The sequence below is a fragment of the Squalius cephalus genome, assembly GCF_949319135.1.
Source record: "Squalius cephalus genome assembly, chromosome: 6".
NCBI classification, from domain to species: Eukaryota; Metazoa; Chordata; class Actinopteri; order Cypriniformes; family Leuciscidae; genus Squalius; species Squalius cephalus.
This window is the reverse complement of record NC_137127.1, coordinates 15702048-15720462: the sequence shown is the minus strand read 5'-3', so window position 1 is coordinate 15720462 and position 18415 is coordinate 15702048. Positions and strand designations below refer to the sequence as shown.

General features: G+C 37.2%; 1 protein-coding gene across 3 annotated transcripts in view; it reads left to right on the top strand.

The window, feature by feature from the left end:
- The window catches only part of LOC307160298 (voltage-dependent calcium channel subunit alpha-2/delta-1), a 112088-nt gene extending 95420 nt beyond the window's left edge, over positions 1–16668 (top strand). For 2 of the 3 annotated variants that reach the window (XM_079874272.1, XM_079874270.1), the window contains 16 exons: positions 574–634; positions 919–1016; positions 3816–3897; positions 4432–4494; positions 5649–5752; positions 6287–6373; positions 7109–7176; positions 7364–7402; positions 7504–7575; positions 7695–7847; positions 7977–8029; positions 8128–8183; positions 10270–10396; positions 13300–13412; positions 13606–13688; positions 16478–16668. In XM_079874272.1, coding sequence (XP_079730398.1) covers positions 574–634; positions 919–1016; positions 3816–3897; positions 4432–4494; positions 5649–5752; positions 6287–6373; positions 7109–7176; positions 7364–7402; positions 7504–7575; positions 7695–7847; positions 7977–8029; positions 8128–8183; positions 10270–10396; positions 13300–13412; positions 13606–13688; positions 16478–16594 — 1376 coding nt within the window. In that variant the 3' untranslated portion in view covers positions 16595–16668. Of the gene's footprint in view, positions 1–573; positions 635–918; positions 1017–3815; positions 3898–4431; positions 4495–5648; positions 5753–6286; positions 6374–7108; positions 7177–7363; positions 7403–7503; positions 7576–7694; positions 7848–7976; positions 8030–8127; positions 8184–10269; positions 10397–13299; positions 13413–13605; positions 13689–13826; positions 13916–16477 lie in introns of all 3 variants that reach the window. The other variant, XM_079874271.1, reaches the window with a different exon arrangement.
- Positions 16669–18415: the final 1747 nt, after the last annotated feature.

Below are 18415 nucleotides of genomic sequence, written 5' to 3'. Positions count from 1 at the left end.
ATGAGTGCATTTCAAATCCGTTTTTTTTTTCTTTAATCTATAAACATTACATTGATTTTGCATGTTGTTAATTGTTTATAATTCTTTCCCAGTTTCTCCTTTAAAATTTGTTCTGTCCAATCAACCGATTTGGGTTTTTGCAATGGCCAGTGCTAATACAGATAACTAGAGATTGGCATGGTGGATATAATTCTGAAATATATATTTGATTTCCCTCCAAAAAATATTAAACCAGCCTAAAAATGTTTTGATGGTCTTTGGTGGTCTCTCAGGCTGGTCTGTTGGCTGTTTTTTTGTTCTTTTTTCAGCTGTGGATGCCAGCTGCAGACCAGCTTGCCCATGTTGCAAGACCATCTAAACCAGTTAAGGCTGGTTGTATGCGTGTATTACAATGAAATTAACATTTTGTTATGCCATATTAACTTGAATTTCACTTTTCTAGTCCATGCCAGTCTAATCTCAGAATGGCCACATATTGGCTGATATATTGGTCTATCACTACTGTCATTTTATAGTTTTGAATATTTTGAATATGATCTATCTAAACATGTCTTTCTCTGTTTCTCTGTGTAGTCTCTGAGACCATGCAGCAGGAGAAATTTGAGGAATATGGGTACACCTTTATTGCACCCAGGTAACACACACATATATATACACACACCAAGCAAAAACAGCAAACCTCCCACAGGGTTTAGTTGTGACAGGTTTATAAGGGCTGTATCTAGACTCCATTGGTCTTTGAAGGCCTGTAAATTCACACCTTCAGACCCACACATTACTCCCCTTAACAATGGATCCCACAGACACGGCGGCAGCAAAAATGTTTGTTCTCAACTTCACACTACTTAAATGCACAGGCCTCATTGTGGTCATCAAACTTGTGTTTTTTCTGTGAATAATTATTAAACTTTTTTTCAGGGAATACTGCAAGGACCTCAAAGTCACATCCAACAACACCCAGTTCCTGATGGACTTCAATGAGTACATTGACAGAAAAACACCAAATGATCCTATGTGTGAGTCTATCTATCTACCTACCTACCCCACCTATCTATCTATCTATCTATCTATCTATCTATCTATCTATCTATCTATCTGTCTGTCTGTCTGTCTGTCTGTCTGTCTGTCTGTCTGTCTGTCTGTCTGTCTGTCTGTCTGTCTGTCTGTCTGTCTGTCTGTCTGTCTGTCTGTCTGTCTGTCTGTCTATCTATCTATCTATCTATCTATCTATCTATCTATCTATCTATCTATCTATCTATCTATCTATCTATCTATCTATCTATCTATCTATCTATCTATCTATCTATCTATCTATCTATCTATCTATCTATCTATCTATCTATCTATCTATCTATCTATCTATCTATCTCAGTGAACTCTCATTGGTTCAAAGTTAAGTGTATAAGTGTTTTCGGAGTCATGTTTGCAGTGACTTTAAACCAACTGTAATCGAACCAACTGGATATGTTATCTAATGCAAAGACATCTAAGTTTCAAATACTTTTTGGGACCGCTGTATCACACTACCTTTTGCATGTATAAACCACTGCTGTCATTATTAATGTAATGATATCAGAGCTGAGAGGACTCAGATTACTCTCTTGTAGGCGCTGAGTCAGGTTGATTCCCGCTCAAGTGATGTCAGCGTGTGTGGCGGGCGGTCCCGCTGTCTGTGAAGGTGACCCCTGTCAGCACTTTGTTTAATCAGCCAGTAATTGATTAGTCTGCTCGGTAATGACTCCACCGCTGTCATCCTAATGTTCATACTCGTGATGACTCACTGTGTTTTCTGTAAAGAGATGCTATCGCTGCAGCGCTCACACGCAAACGCACCCAAAGATGTTTGCTAGCTTTTTGATTCCTCAGATAGGCATTACTTTTGTCCTGAAAAGTATTCAGCAATGTTCATGTCACCAAACTGTTGCTTTTACATTTAAAAGTCCATATCATATAATTTTTTTTTATATAAAAGTCCACGTAATGCTTTTTTCCCTCATAAAAGTGGAAATGTAGCTTTACATGACTATTTCCATCTTTTCCTTCTCTCTCATTTGTAAATATAGGTGTGATAAATACAATATATTTTTACTGCTGTTTAATTTTACATACCACTGTTTCCACCCTCCCTCTAAGGTTTTTTTTTTTTTTTTTTAAGAAAAATAAATAGGTAGCTATATATTAATGTTCATGGTTGTGATATAGACCGATATTGTCACGGACTGCTCAGACACAGTTGTGGATCCAAATGCTGCTTTATTAGGGCAATCCAGAATCATAATCCATAAAACAAGCTATAGGTCAAAACACGGGACAGATAATCCAAAAAGAAAACAGGGCAGAAAAACACAGGCAAAAAAGTCAAAACCAAAACGTGGGTAGCCAGAGGGAGAGCGCTCAGAAATGTGACACTTACAGTACAAGACTTTGCAAAGAATGAGTGAAGACACAGGACTTAAAAGGTAACTCTCGCCAAAATGCAACCTAGGGTCTTTTTGTTAATCTACCCATGGCAAACTTTCATTTAAAAGCATAATTAGAATGGAAACGCCACTTTTAAGTTTGACCGTATTTTCATTTTCGGTCAAATTGCCTTTTGAATGGGAGTGCTTGGGGCACTTCTATGATTGCATCAAAAATCGCTATTTTTAAAACACTAAGAAGGCTCGACACAACATGAAACTTTGCTCGAAGTATCACCAGGGGCTCTACACATGAACTCGAGCATTGAGAACATTGTTTGTGTACACAGAGTTTACTAAAAAGAAAGAATTTGAACAACTCACTGTTGCTGTGTCCGTCGGCATTTTGACAGTCAAAAATAGTCGATCTCCGAATGCAACGTAACAGGGAGGAGAGTTAAGATGGAAAGCTCCTAAAGCTTAGTTCCATATAAATTCACAGATAATTTGTTGTTTTGTCCTTAGTGAAAATCAATATTGACCTTGCATTTGAAAAAGGATGCTCATATAAGAAGCAATACTAAAATTCAGAGTCAGTTCATTCACATTCGGAGATCGACTATTTTTGACTGTCAAAATGCCGGCGGACACAGCTACAGTGAGTTGTTCAAAATCTTTCTTTTTAGTAAACTCTGTGTACACAAACAATGTTCTCAATGCTCGAGTTCATGTGTAGAGCCCCTGGTGATACTTCGAGCAAAGTTTCATGTTGTGTCGAGCCTTCTTAGTCTTTTAAGAATAGCGATTTTTGATGCTATCATAGAAGTGCCTCAAGCACTCCCATTCAAAAGGCAATTTGACCGAAAACGAAAATACGGTCAAATTTAAAAGTTGCGTTTCCATTCTAATTATGCTTTTAAAGGAAAGTTCGCCTCGGGTAGATTAACAAAAAGACCCTAGGTTGCATTTTGGCAAGAGTTACCCTTTAAATAGGCAGGCATTAACAAGATAATGAGACACGGGTGGGTGGAAGCAATCAAACATAATAAGTCCAGGCAATGGTTTATGGGAAATGCAGCTAATTATGGTAAAGCAAATGAGACGGGAGGGGTGCCCTCTGGTGGAGATCATGGGCACTCCAGCTGGCAGATGTAACAGATATATATCCACTAGACTGACAAACAATTTCTGTTTTCAGTTTTCTAGTGAATTTTGAATAAATATTGGGTAGAGTATAATTTCATTTCAACAATTTGTTTAAATCTGTACCAGCCACTGACAAGCTCAAACCAGTCAACTAGTAGACCATATTCTGGGACAATGAAGTTTTAACAAGGAGAATCCTGTTTTCCATGACATAATCCAAAATGATATCAACTATAAAGACTTTCCTTTCTCTCTGTCTGTATTTGTCAGGTAATGTCAGTCTTGTAAACCGATTGCTGCTGGATGCCGGTCTCACGGCGGACCTCGTCAAAGTCTGGAAGGAGCAGAGTGTGTAAGTTTAGGACAAAACACACACATGGAACAACATAAAACACTCATCCATGTCTGTGTGAAATGTCTCGAGGTTTCAAGTACAAAGATCTCCAGAGAAGACAGAGAGACGCCTTCATATAACTGCTGAGCACAAAGCTCTATTTAAAGTCCTGTCATGAATAAGAATGCTGTCTTAATGTCAAAAGCAAACTCGAGAGTCTAGCAATTATAACCAGGATTAAAGAACCCGACCATCTGGGAGTCCAAAAACACAATAGACATTGCTTATGTCAAAATAGTGTTTTCAATTAAACAAATGGTGTTTCAATTAATTTTTTTACACTAAAGAATGACCTAAATATAACATTGTTTTCTTATTGTTCGAATAGGAGGCTGAATATGTTGTTTGATTGGAATGTCCTTGAAGTAATTGAATTTAACGCAATGAATACCTGAATAAAACACTCACAGGTGTAAAACTAGTCTGTTTGTGGTCTTTCAGAAAATTCTAAACTAAAACAAAGCTGATGTCTTTTTTTTTTTTTCCTATTAGAGATGGAGTTTTGGCCCGGTTTGTGACTACAGATGGAGGCATTACACGTGTGTATCCTAAAAGGTATTCCATTCACCGTTGTGTGAAATATGTGCATCTCTCCATCCCCATGTGTGCATGTGTGTGTGAGAGATGCTAAATTCTTTACGATCTTTCCTCTGTCGGCAATCCCCGCAGGGGTTCTGCGGTTGAGACCGAAAGAAAAAGTGAAAAGGCATGTTTCAGAGGATGTTTCTGGTACAGAGGGACTCTTTTGAGATTTCTTATGGGAGCCATGTGCAGCTGCCACTCTCTCTCCTGTCTTTATTAGCTTAAATCTATAACATTGAGTGCTTGAGTTCATAAACTTAGTCTGGAGGTGTAAAACAGCAGGGCAGTGTTAAAGAAGCTACAGCAGTGCACTTATTCACAGTTCATATTTACTCAACTTAAAGCACAAAAGACAAAAGTCTTTTTTTTTTGAGCTTCACAGCACCAATTACTGTCCACTTGTGTTTTATGGCAAATAGCGGCATGTACATACTGCTAATCATATTATTTTGTGTTTCATGGGGGAAAAATAAATAATGTTTTGACTGACATGCCTGAGATTTTTCAGGTTTCAATTAACTGTCGCCTTATTTTATTTTATATAAAAAAAGTAATTGCGTAATTCCTTGATATGCTGTATTTAATACTTATAGTAGAGATTAATGTCCACACATTGCTTCCTTTATTGCTTTACCCTAGAATCCATAGTTTCATTGACTTGATATTATTTATTCTATTTATAATTGACCTATTATTTTTTATAAAATAAATGTTTAATTGTTTAGTTAAAAAAAAATGAATTCCTTGATATTCCATGAGTTCCTCATATAGATCTTGTATGTGAGCCTCAGCAATGTAATTTGCATGTTAGTTACAGTTATAATTAGTTATATTGAATTTATTCATGGGAATTGAAACAAACAAATTCAAGTCAACTTTTTAAAATATTTTTTATCTTTTATTTTTTATGATTTTATTACACCGACTATAAGGATTATAACAGAATGCCTTTTAATAAAAACCATTGAGTCATTCGCTTTTTGCATTCATGTAGGATTTTTGGGTTATGCATTCTTGAGTTCAATCATTACATATTGCTATTGTTCATTATTGAAATGATTGATTCTGCGTTTTGTTTGAAATGCTTCTTAAGTTGGGTCTTCCTCTTGCCTTTGTCTCTTTCTCAGTGCTGGGGAAGAATGGGGTGAAAACTCTGAGACCTATGACTCAAGTTTTTACAAAAGGAATCTGGACAATGACATATACATCTTCACTGCCCCATACATCAACAGTAAGAAACACGCACACTTACAGTACATGTCCACTCTATAACTTTTGGATAGATGCATGCTCTCTTTGGCACTCTGCTTTACTAAGACAGCTGTTGATCTAATCGAAATGCGCACCTACAGATCTCTTGCCAAGGTCGAGTAAGTCTATATTACTTGGGGATTACCATTCAATGAGACTACCTCACATTCACGCACGTGTGGTCTGCAGGACTAATACACACACGGTCGAGAAGCACCCATGCGCCAAGACACAACCCCAGGGGAACGCCTGGTCCTTGTGTTTATGGGAGGTTTTACCATTTAAGCTAATGGTGAAAGCAGACTGAAACCCTTACAGATCTCTCTCAAACATTTGGGTATCAGATGTAGCATGTCTACCTTGGCAGGTGTTACCAGATGAATTGCATCAACAGCATTTAGATACTAAAACCATGCTTGTTCGGATTAGTTAAATGAAGCAGAGAGTCAATCCAACCTTTTTGGTAAATGCAATTTATTGTTCTGCATTTGTGTCATCTTTTCCCTTGAAACAGAGAGCAGAGAGTCTGGTTATGAGTCCGGTATCCTTGTCAGTAAAGCAGTGGACTTGGACATTAATGGAACAAAACTCAAACCTGCTGGTGAACTCTTAAAATTCAATTACGCTACCGTTCAGAAGTTTGCAGTCAGTATGATTGATTGATGAAGGAATGAATGAATGAATGAATGAATGAATGAATGAATGAATGAATGAATGAATACTTTTATTCAACAAGGATGTGTTAAAATGGTCAAACGTGACAGTGTAACAAATTATTTCTTTTTTTTTTTCGGTTTTCATCAAAATATTAAGCAGCATAACAGTTTTCATCACTGTTTTTACTGTATTTTTGACCAAATAAATGCAGCCTTGGTAAGCATAAAGCACTTAAAAAAAAAAAATCTTTCAGGCCCTAAACCTTTGAACGCTAGTGTGATTGTTTTCTTTTAAATAAAAAGTAAGTGTAAAATAAAAAGTTAAATAAATAAAAAGTAAGTGTAAAATCTTACAACATTTTGTTTTAATAGATCTGTTTATACTGAATTATCAAGGATTTCCACTGATAGTAAAAAGGTTTGTCATAAAAACAGTAAAGTCACCAGTATGTGGTTTTTAACAAAATTTGGTAGTTCTTGCAAAAATAATTTTGTTTGTGTTTTTATGATTTGTCACTGATGACTAGCAAATGTTGTGACTAATTAATTCATTTCAGAGCTTTGTGCTCATCAAGGTCTGACCCTGACATAGCTCCTTCTCATCATCTACATTTTATCTTCTTTTTTCGTCCTGACATGAATAAGATTTCATCACAGATGTGTTTTATGTTATCATACAGTGGTGGGAGTCAAACTCAACGTGTCGGCCTGGATGAACAGCTTCATAAACGCTACCACCAAGAAAAATGTAAGCAGAAATGACCCCTTTTCTTTATCGGCACATGTGGAAGCTGTTTAGTCACAAACGCAGCCTCTCTAGATGGGCTGATATTGCCGCCTGAGAGCGGAGATGAATTGACTCGCTCCAATAGTCGTTGTTAAAGGCTTGTTTCATGAATTCTCAGTTCTCTCCTCACATAATTTCCTCTCCGCAGTGCAAGGATGAGATCTGCGGGTGCCTCAGGAATGATAAGGTAGGGTGCTGACTGCTTCATGCTGCTCTGACCTCTGTAGTCACTTATCTAAAGCTGCTTTCACTCTCGCTTTCTGATGAATGGCTGTTTTTACTCCTCAGCAAGTGGACTGTGTGATTCTGGATGATGGCGGCTTTCTGCTCATGTCCAATCAGGATGATTATATCACGCAGGTAGAATATATTTACAAGGCTAATTGAGTCTTTTTGCTATTTTAATGCCAGCTCCAGCAATACTATATGTTAACAGTCACCTAAAGGAGTCTTTTTCGTATGTTCACTCTGATTTACAGATTGGTCAGTTCTTTGGTGAAGTGGACCCGGTTTTGATGATCACTCTAGTCAACTCTTCGCTGTTCTCCTTTAATAAAACCTACGACTACCAGTCCGTCTGTGACCCAGAGAGAGAAACTAAAGCTGCTGCAGGACCCCGTTCTATATACGTGGTAAAGAACTTTATATTGTCAATTTCTTTCAAAAACCATCATGTACTGTAGGGACTTACTGAAAGTCAAATTTTTTGATTGTGTCTGTATTAACTGCCGCATCTATATTTGTGTGTTTGTTTTTGGCAGCCAACGATAGCAGATATGCTAACTGTAGGCTGGTGGGCCTCCACTGCGGTCTGGTAAGAAGAAATAGACACTGCATGCTGAAAAATAGACAGATGAAGGATAGAAGTGAGAGGTGGATATTCACATTTGTTTGTCACTGTCTCCCTCTTAGGTCAATTTTGCAGCAGCTTCTCCTCAGTCTGACTCTCCCAAATGTCATGGGCACAGGTATGTTAAGTGTTTAAGTGATGGAATTCTGGCTCATCTTTCTGCATTCGAGGAACTTTTGATATTGTAAGAGAAATCTTTAAATTATTCTAGTCTTGTTTTACAAACTTACATTTATTTAGTTTTGTCTAGTAGAATGCATTGAAAAAGTAACTGTGGTTCAGCAGAATATAACACTACTCAATGTTTAAAAAAATGACAATATACAGTATATACACACAAATCATCCATCAATGTAGTGTTTTTATACATATACACTCACCTAAAGGATTATTAGGAACACCATACTAATACTGTGTTTGACCCCCTTTCGCCTTCAGAACTGCCTTAATTCTACGTGGCATTGATTCAACAAGGTGCTGAAAGCATTCTTTAGAAATGTTGGCCCATATTGATAGGATAGCATCTTGCAGTTGATGGAGATTTGTGGGATGCACATCCAGGGCACCAGTTCCACCACATCCCAAAGATGCTCTATTGGGTTGAGATCTGGTGACTGTGGGGGCCATTTTAGTACAGTGAACTCATTGTCATGTTCAAGAAACCAATTTGAAATGATTCGAGCTTTGTGACATGGTGCATTATCCTGCTGGAAGTAGCCATCAGAGGATGGGTACATGGTGGTCATAAAGAGATGGACATGGTCAGAAACAATGCTCAGGTAGGCCGTGGCATTTAAACGATGCCCAATTGGCACTAAGGGGCCTAAAGTGTGCCAAGAAAACATCCCCCACACCATTACACCACCACCACCAGCCTGCACAGTGGTAACAAGGCATGATGGATCCATGTTCTCATTCTGTTTACGCCAAATTCTGACTCTACCATCTGAATGTCTCAACAGAAATCGAGACTCATCAGACCAGGCAATATTTTTCCAGTCTTCAACTGTCCAATTTTGGTGAGCTCGTGCAAATTGTAGCCTCTTTTTCCTATTTGTAGTGGAGATGAGTGGTACCCGGTGGGGTCTTCTGCTGTTGTAGCCCATCCGCCTCAAGGTTGTGCGTGTTGTGGCTTCACAAATGCTTTGCTGCATACCTTGGTTGTAACGAGTGGTTATTTCAGTCAAAGTTGCTCTTCTATCAGCTTGAATCAGTCGGCCCATTCTCCTCTGACCTCTAGCATCAACAAGGCATTTTCGCCCACAGGACTGCCGCATACTGGATGTTTTTCCCTTTTCACACCATTCTTTGTAAACCCTAGAAATGGTTGTGCGTGAAAATCCCAGTAACTGAGCAGATTGTGAAATACTCAGACCGGCCCGTCTGGCACCAACAACCATGCCACGCTCAAAATTGCTTAAATCACCTTTCTTTCCCATTCTGACATTCAGTTTGGAGTTCAGGAGATTGTCTTGACCAGGACCACACCCCTAAATGCATTGAAGCAACTGCCATGTGATTGGTTGATTAGATAATTGCATTAATGAGAAATTGAACAGGTGTTCCTAATAATCCTTTAGGTGAGTGTATATATATATATCATGTAACTTAAAAAGTCACATTTTAAGTAACAATTATTTTGTTCCCTCAAATTGTGCAGCCTTACATTATATTATTATAAGCAATTCAATACTAATGAAATCATAATCATATGATAATAATAATTTGGTCTTTTTCTAAAAACTATCTCTTCCTGATGATGTAATTTAGGCTGATTTTTTAAACTTTTTTAACTGATTAATTTTAACTGATTTTAACTTGAGCACCGCATTTTTCACGTCTAGCGTGTTTACATAGAAAAACAACGGAAAAATAGCGCTTTGGGATGGAAAAACGCTTTCTGTCTGAATGGCCCCTTGGTCTGCACTTTTCTTAACATTCCATGTTGAAATACCCTTTTGACCCCTTCTAAAGCCATTACATAAAACTTTTCCATCACAAGTTAAAACGCATGGATTAAGTGAACTTCGATTGTACAAATGTAAATTGATTACATGCAATTCAATTGAGTCAAAATGAATTGATGCAATTAAATCGAACAAGCATCCAAAATTGACTTTATGAGTGTTCTTGATAAGTAGGCTGTTGATCCTCATGCGTTTTGATATTTACAGTATGCGGATGGTGCGTTTGTGTGTTTTCAGCATACTCGGAGGATGACCTCGCGGATGCGTTCTCCAAAGAGAGCTGTATCACCGAACAGACTCAGTATTTCTTTGAGAACGAGAACAAATCTTTCTCTGGAGCTATGGACTGTGGAAACTGCTCCAGGTGAGGACTGTTTTTATTTTTGTACGTGCATAAATCCATCCGCATTCCCTCCATCCGTGTGCGTGTGGGAGTGCGTGTGAGCATGTGCAGATGATGTCAGCGCTATCTTCCTGTCTCTTCCTGGATAATTGCTCATCCCGGTAAGTCATCCCTCCAAGGATCGAGCAGCTCAGCTTTCCTTCTCTTTTCCTCTCCGTCCCCTCGTTCTCCAGATCCATCCGACGTACAGCCGGCTGTAAATCCCGCCGGCCGTGCTGTTTAATGTAACACCGCTAAAGCAGAACGTGTTGGGGTGGGTGGGGGCGCTCGGCCTGACAGAAACTCTACGCCTTTTTTACGAGCCCCACGTGTGACTCTGCGTACGATAGTTTTTCTTCCATGTTAACTACTTTAGACATGTAAAGTTTAACAAGAGCCATAAAGAGAAATCCATTTGTGAGAGCTCAGGAGCTCAAGACCTGAGCTTCGGCATATGTAATTCAATCTCGCTCAGAGAGACATCAACACCAGATCAGTCTAAAGGAACGCATGTACTGATGAGAGAATTGCTGGAATTGCCAGCATAAGGATGGCTTAAACAGAACATCAAGGAGACTACAGCAAATTATACTTTTTTCCATTATTAAAGTCATATTTCTTCAGATTTTTGCATTAGTTATCTGAGGTCTGCTTGTCCTCTCTCAGCCCTACAGATCTTTTTGGACAACAAACTCTCCTCAGAGGTTATATAATGCCTCTGTTTTGAAACCTAGTGTGCTGCCGTACTGTCTACTGCCTACATAGACTCTAGGGTTGGATCAATATTGAAATTTTGGCTTTCAGTACAGTACCATTTTCTGGTCCTGTTTTATCGATCCTGAATTAACACCTTAGGCAACAAATACAGCTTCAACCGACTGGCGAACTGCAAGAAGTTCAGTAGATCTGATCATTTAATGTCAATAATGAATGATTCCCTTTTAAATAAAATAAGTGTTGGGTTCATTAATTCACAAAAATGACAATTAGATTTAGAATAATACTGTATGTGTATTTCAGTTTTTCCTACAGAATACTGTTTTTACATCAAAACCCAAAATTCAAACACTGAAATTGTAAACTGAAAATATATCCATATAATGTTTTCAGTGTTATTTGCCTGGTGCACAATAATGTTTGTACTAAAATACAATATTTTATTTGTTGCGCTTCGATGATAATTATATTCCACCAAATAAAGACTGCAATAAATGCTACTTTTGTGAAACTACCATTCAAAAGTGGGATCAGTACAATTTAAAAATGTTTTAAAGTCTGACCAAAAATACAGTAAAATAGTAATACTGTGAAAATATTATTACTATTATTATAAAAATATTATAATTATTTAAAATAACTGCTTAAAATATTTTACTATATTTTAAAATGTAATTTATCCCTATGATTGCAAAGCTGAATTTTCAGCATCATTACTCCAGTCTTCAGTGTCACATGATCCTTCAGAAATCATTCTAATATGCTGATTTGCTGCTCAGGAAATATGTCTTATTATTATCAGTGTTGAAAACAGTTGTGCTGCTTAATACTTTTTAAATCTTGTTACAATTTTCAGCATTCTTTCATGGATAGAAAATTCAAAAGAACTGTATTTATTTCTAATAGAAATCTTTTCTAATATATTTTTAATGCATCAAAGAAAAAAAATTTTTTTTTTTGAATGGTAGTGTATATTCTGGATTTGGTTATAGATAAATTACAGAATCAAGCAATTTTGTCAAATCCAGTGTGTGTGTGTGTGTGTGTGTGTGACTTTCTTTGATGCACAAAAAACTATATATCAAGAATATATACTTCAACTCTTTTTGTCCATATAATGAAAGTCAATGTGACTTTCATTATGTGGACAAAAACAGTTAAAAAAACAATTCTTCAAAATGTCTTATTTTGTGTCTTGCCAGAAGAAAGTCATACGCATTTGATGCAACCTGAAAGTGAGAAGATTATGACAGAATGTTCATTTTTGGGTGAACTATGCCTTTAAAATGCTGTCCAGGTATGCAGCTCACTAGGTTTTGAAACACCGCTACAGTTTCTCACAGGATGTTTTTCATGGAGACCACATAAACCCACCTGAAACACTCCTCTGTGCTCTTATAACCTCTCATGCTCTCATGAATAAAGCATTCCTCAGAGGGCAGACAGATGTGAGCCACTGAACTTTAGGACTCCGTGCTTCTCTGTGATCATCAAGCTCTCCGTGTGTGTGTGTTGGCATGTGTGTTTGTGTGAGTGTGACCACGATGGGCGCTATGATCTGAGGCTCGTTATGCACCGCTGAGCATGCTGGGTAGCAGTAAACAGCCTGTGATTACTGAGAGAGCAGGTGATGTGTAACACAGAGCTTTAACGCACACATCCCTATATATACGTTTACATGTGCACAGGCCGGTGCAAAAACCTGTGTCACTCTGTTTTAAGGGGAGGGGGGGAGCCGTAAAAGAGAACAAGAGAATGCTATAAAGAAAAGTCATGGCTGAAACTCGTTCGGTGATGACAGTACGTAACAAGCTGCCAACCGACGCAGATTTCCAATATAATACACTCATCTCCTGTTACACTCACTAAAGACTTCCACACATGTGGGGACGGTTTTGGATATGTAAGACGTGTATAATTGATTCCTGACAAAGAGCTTATGCTGACTTGTGCGTAATGTTTTGAGTGCGCGTACCGCCTTTTATACCTGCTTGTTTATGTTTACTGTTCCTTCCGTTAAATGTCATACATGGGTGGTCTCGCTTAGGCAAATGTCTTCTTAGTTTAAAGATGTATAAACCATGATACCCGTCTTACAATATAAGCTGTTCCTGTGGGAACTGTGTTTGTGTCTTAATCACTTTTCTGTTATCTATTTTTTTTTTAAGAATGTACCGGGCGGAGAAGCTCCCTAACACAAATTTGGTGTTTTTAATCTCTGATGCAAAGAGTTCATGTCTCTCCTGCGATCCCAAACCACTGAGACAAGCCGAACAGCCCTGTATCCTTACATTTATGCATTGTTTCCCAACGTCTTCGTTCATAGTATACCGCTGCTCATTTATTTCGAACTTCTATTTATCTCTAAGTGAAGACTGAAAAAGAACTTTGCCGTGAGTATATCGGAGCCTTAAGATTGAGATAATTACATTTGTTTTGAAGTTCCAGCTATTGTCCTTATAGATTTGTTTCAGCTACTGGTCCTGACCCATGTGTGCTGGCCCAGAACCCTCGGTACAGGAAAGGACCGGACGTCTGCTTCGACAACAACGTAGACGTATGTTTAAACCAAAAATTCATCTTCATCATTTACTACTTGTTTTTTGTTTCTCTCCTTTTTTTAAGCTAACGTTAATTTCCTTTTTGTTTGCACGTTGAATGCTCATTGGCTGCTCATCATGCCTGTCACTGCTAGGAGGAGCCTTTTTGTCCAATCAGTGGCTCCTCTTCTTTGACCTATTACCCATCCATCATTTTGCTGCTGCTTCTGCTTTGTGTTTGATGGTCAGTTTCATCTCGGTTTGCTGTTTCCTCATTAAAACAGTGTGGCAAAAATGTCTTTATGTTCTCCACCCCAATTTAATTGTAGCATTGCTAGACTTTCGCTAATATCTGCTTATCACAGGGTTTCTCAACCTCGGTCCTGGAGGGCCACTGTCCTGCACAGTTTTAGCTCCAACCCTGATCAAACACACCTAGCTGTGAGTTTCTAGTGATCCTGAAGACATTGATTAGCTTGCTCAGGTGTGTTTGATCAGGGTTGGAGCTAAACTGTGCAGGACAGTGGCCCTCCAGGACTGAGTTTGAGAAACCCTGGCTTATCATATACGGGTTAAAATGCCCTATATTGTTTACTCAGTGCCTCAATATGGACTTTTAGGCAGGATACCACTGCTTTCCTCCTGCTGTGAAAGTAGGAAGTGCATTTTCAGCTAGTTCCCTGAGAGATTTTCTGTGGAATAAACATAGGAAGCTCCAGATGTGTTTCCGTCCTTTTGACAGTAGCATTGATAATACGCCCCTATGTCTCTCAAACCTGGGGTATCCCAGGACTTTCATTGGCACGCCCTCCGTGCACAGTATAGCATGCAAGCCTTGTTTCAGAAGAACATCAGTCAGAGTTGTTCATTATTTCTACAGCAGGACTTTTTGCATGCGTGCCATTGATTTGATTCATTCCTTCCTCAGTTCTCAAAACATGTTTTGATATTCACTTTTCATTACACATACAGTAGACTGTGTGTTTTGATTGAGTTGAATGCTTTACGGTTCTAGGATTTACTTGGTTTCGAGCTCTTCCAAACTAGGGTTATTATAGTCAACTAAAACCATAAAATAATTGTTACTTGAAATAAAACAAATGGTAACTGAAATTAATTAAAGTATTAAAATGTAAACTTATTTTATTTCAGAAAGTTGTTAAAGCAACATTTCTCATTTTTAACTTGATGTACTAAAATAACTAAAACTGAACTACAAATGAATAATAACTATATATATATATTAAAAACAATAATGGTTACACTTTTTATAAGGTGTCTGTGTTACAGTGTAATTATACATTTAAGTACTGAGCAATAATAATTAACTGCATGAACTTTATATAGGGTTAGGTTTGGCTTTGGATTGATTTAGGGTTAGTTGCATGTCATTATGCACAAGTTATACTTATTACTGCAGTAACTGCATGTAACGTGTAACAAGGACACTTTAAAATAAAGTGTTACCACAATAAGAAAATAATAATAATTCAACATGTAATATATATATATATATATATATATTATATAACTATAAAAGTATCTCAATGGCTATGTTTCCATCCAAAGTTGCACATTTAACTAATACGTAAAATTGGAATATTGCATAAAACATCCATCCCATGTGTTCTAGATAACAAAATTGTCACTTCCTGGGAAATTGGAGCAAAATATCTGTAATAAAAATGAAAGTTGCTGCAATCTGGGAAGCTGTGGATCTTTTTATCATAAATGACTTGCGTTCAGATGCCTTGTGTTTGGGAAAGCAATCATGTGAGACACCTCTGGGAGGTCATTATACCAAATCATTTTGATGACAGACTTTTGCTCAGGCATCTCAGATTGATTAAACCAACATTTGAGATACTGTGCAATTAAATTGGTCAGCTAGTCTGTCCAGTTATCCAATCACATCCACTGTTGAGGCAAGTTTTTTGTTTGCGCATCAAGGGCATTCAGTAAACATGTTTCCATCATAATTTATGTGCATGCCACCTTATCAGATAAAGCTTTTTATGCATATTTTTAGAATTTACACGCATATTGTCTTTTCCATCCAGCGTCTTTGTTTTTTTTTATATCCCAATATCCCAAACTGCGCATAAAATAGGTGGATGGAAACATAACTTATGATACTCAAATAACACTGGACCAAGCTGGTCATTTTTGGTTATTAACTGGTTAAAAATGTTCTTAGTGGTTGATTACCTGGGCTCTCAACTAATGATATTCTTGTAAAAGATAGTGTTGTTTTAATATTATTTATATACTGTTACCGTATTTATCATTATTTTTATTCAGCTTTTAGTTTCATATTTTCACTTTACTATGGGTTTTGTTAACATTTTTTTATTTTTTATTTTTTATTATTAGTATTATTTTTATTATTAATAGTATTTCTATTTAGCTTTCCTTTATTTTTATTTCAGTTTTAGTTGTAGTAATTTTAGTACTTTAACATAAGCTTAACATATTTCAGTTGGGTGCCAAGGCAACATCTCTAACATTTCTAATAAAAATTATGTATATATATATGCATATATAAGTTTTTCATGTAGTATTCATATAAAATTTTATTTCAGTGTTATTTCAATGAACTAAAATAGTTTTTAATCATTTTAGTTTTAGTTACCAATAACAACACTGGTTAAAGTTGTTAGACCACCTTGAACCAGCAACAAACCAGATGCCATGTTTCAAGACTCAGTTAGAAACCCTTAACCATCTGAACTGAAATTACCCGACTATAGTGTGTTCTTATGTTTGTGTGAGGTAGAAGTCCCTAACATCTCTGTATTGACCGCAGGAGGACGCGACTGACTGTGGTGGAGGCTGCAGTTTGAGTCCGTCTCTCTGGATGATGTTGACTCTTCAGCTCCTTCTACTCTGGCTGCTTACTGGAACCAGAACATATTCGTCCTGACCAGAGCAAAACTACAGACTAGAAAGAAAAAAAAAAACTGACTGAACTGCTTACTATACAGACCACATGACCACAAAATAACCACACATTTCGACTGTACAATCTTAGATTGTCCGTTAGTCAACGCAAAACAATTTGACTAACGCAGATACAGAACTCTACTGTTAAACTGACACGGCTCATCAACTCACTGCCAAATTCTGTCCTTTCTCAGACCAACCAGAAACGACAACACAGTCAAACACAAGAGACAGTTATATGCTCTTATTTTTATTTTTATTTTTTATTTTTTACCTCGCAACAGAGCCACATTATGATCACAAAAATGATTCATGCAAAAATGTTTAGTGCCACAAACAGGCTTAAATAATGTGTAAACAATGTGCTCAGAGACGGCTCCCGGCACCAGCCTGGATCTGAAGCAGGGTTTAACGGTACAGGAAAGACTGTTCAGCTCTGGAGCTCATTATGAATTCAGCTCGAAGTGAGCTTTGCACCAGTAGTAGGTCAGTGATGTCACACTCAAGCCCTTTAGGCCCATAGAGGGCTGTTTTTCTTGTTTTATGTTCTTTGATTTCTTTGCTATGTGCAGTAGGGGAAATCTCTTGAAGAAATTTTTAGGTCACATTTCACCCCCCTCCCTCCCCCCCAAAAATAAATAAGTATATACATAGAGTGTGTGTATATATACACACACATTTTAATTTAATATATAATTTTAATATTATTTATAAATATTATGGTGTTTTGTATTTTGCATTATTAATGAGAATAAGTAGCGAGAATTTAGTATGAAATCGAGAATCTATTTATGATAGTCACAAAAAAAATCTTACGTTAAATTTATACAGAAAATATTTTATTTTTTTATTATTAGTATGGGATGGTATATGACCTGGAAATTTCTTTGCCGTTTTTGTGAGATTAACCCAGTGTGATTTTTTTTTTTTATTTGTGCAAATTTTATTGTTCTTTTTGCTAGGTCTTTTGGCTTATAGTTATTCTGTTGCTAATTTTAAACTTCTCTGAGATCACCAGATAATTTTATCTTTAAAGATTGACAAAACTGTAAGCATCTGATATAATCATTGGAGAAAAAGTGCCATGTTGAATGTCATGATTCGCTACGGAAAGATTCAAGATTTGCGCGATCAAACCACACTTGAGCAGTGCATCATCTGATGCGAAATGCAGACTGCTCTAAAAGACTGAACAGTGTACCGAATCCTTTTTTTGTTGTGTCAGAAGTCACACGCTCGCGTCCAAGGGTCCAGAGCATGTTAAATGTGCTTTGTTACCCTCCCCATCCTGTCTTCTGGGCCCCTGCTATCAAACGATTGCGTGTTTTACTGTATGTCATCCAGATACTTCATCTGTCAGATTTTGTTCCAGCATGACAGACATGATATCACAAGCGTGTCAGATATTACATCCACATGTTGAACCACTATGCGAAAACACAGCACATGACAGGTTATAAAAATGTTAAACCCTAGAGAAATGTGCGTTTAAGATGGTTGAATGTATGTTTATTTTATTTATTTATTTAGCTTTATGATAGAAAGTCCATGTATGAGATTAGGTGATATCAATCAAAACTATTGCCAATGGGGAACATTTCCATGTGTTCCTTTTGAATGTTCTGGAAGAAGACGACACATCAACGGCAATGCCTAAAGCTATGAAAAATGAAATACGTATCCATCCTAATCCAAAGGCCAAGTATCCAGGAATAAAATAACACGCTTCTCTCTTCGTTTCAGAGGTGTTCTAACATTTGACGTCTATTTTAAAATATAAACATACAATCAGTGTTTGCAT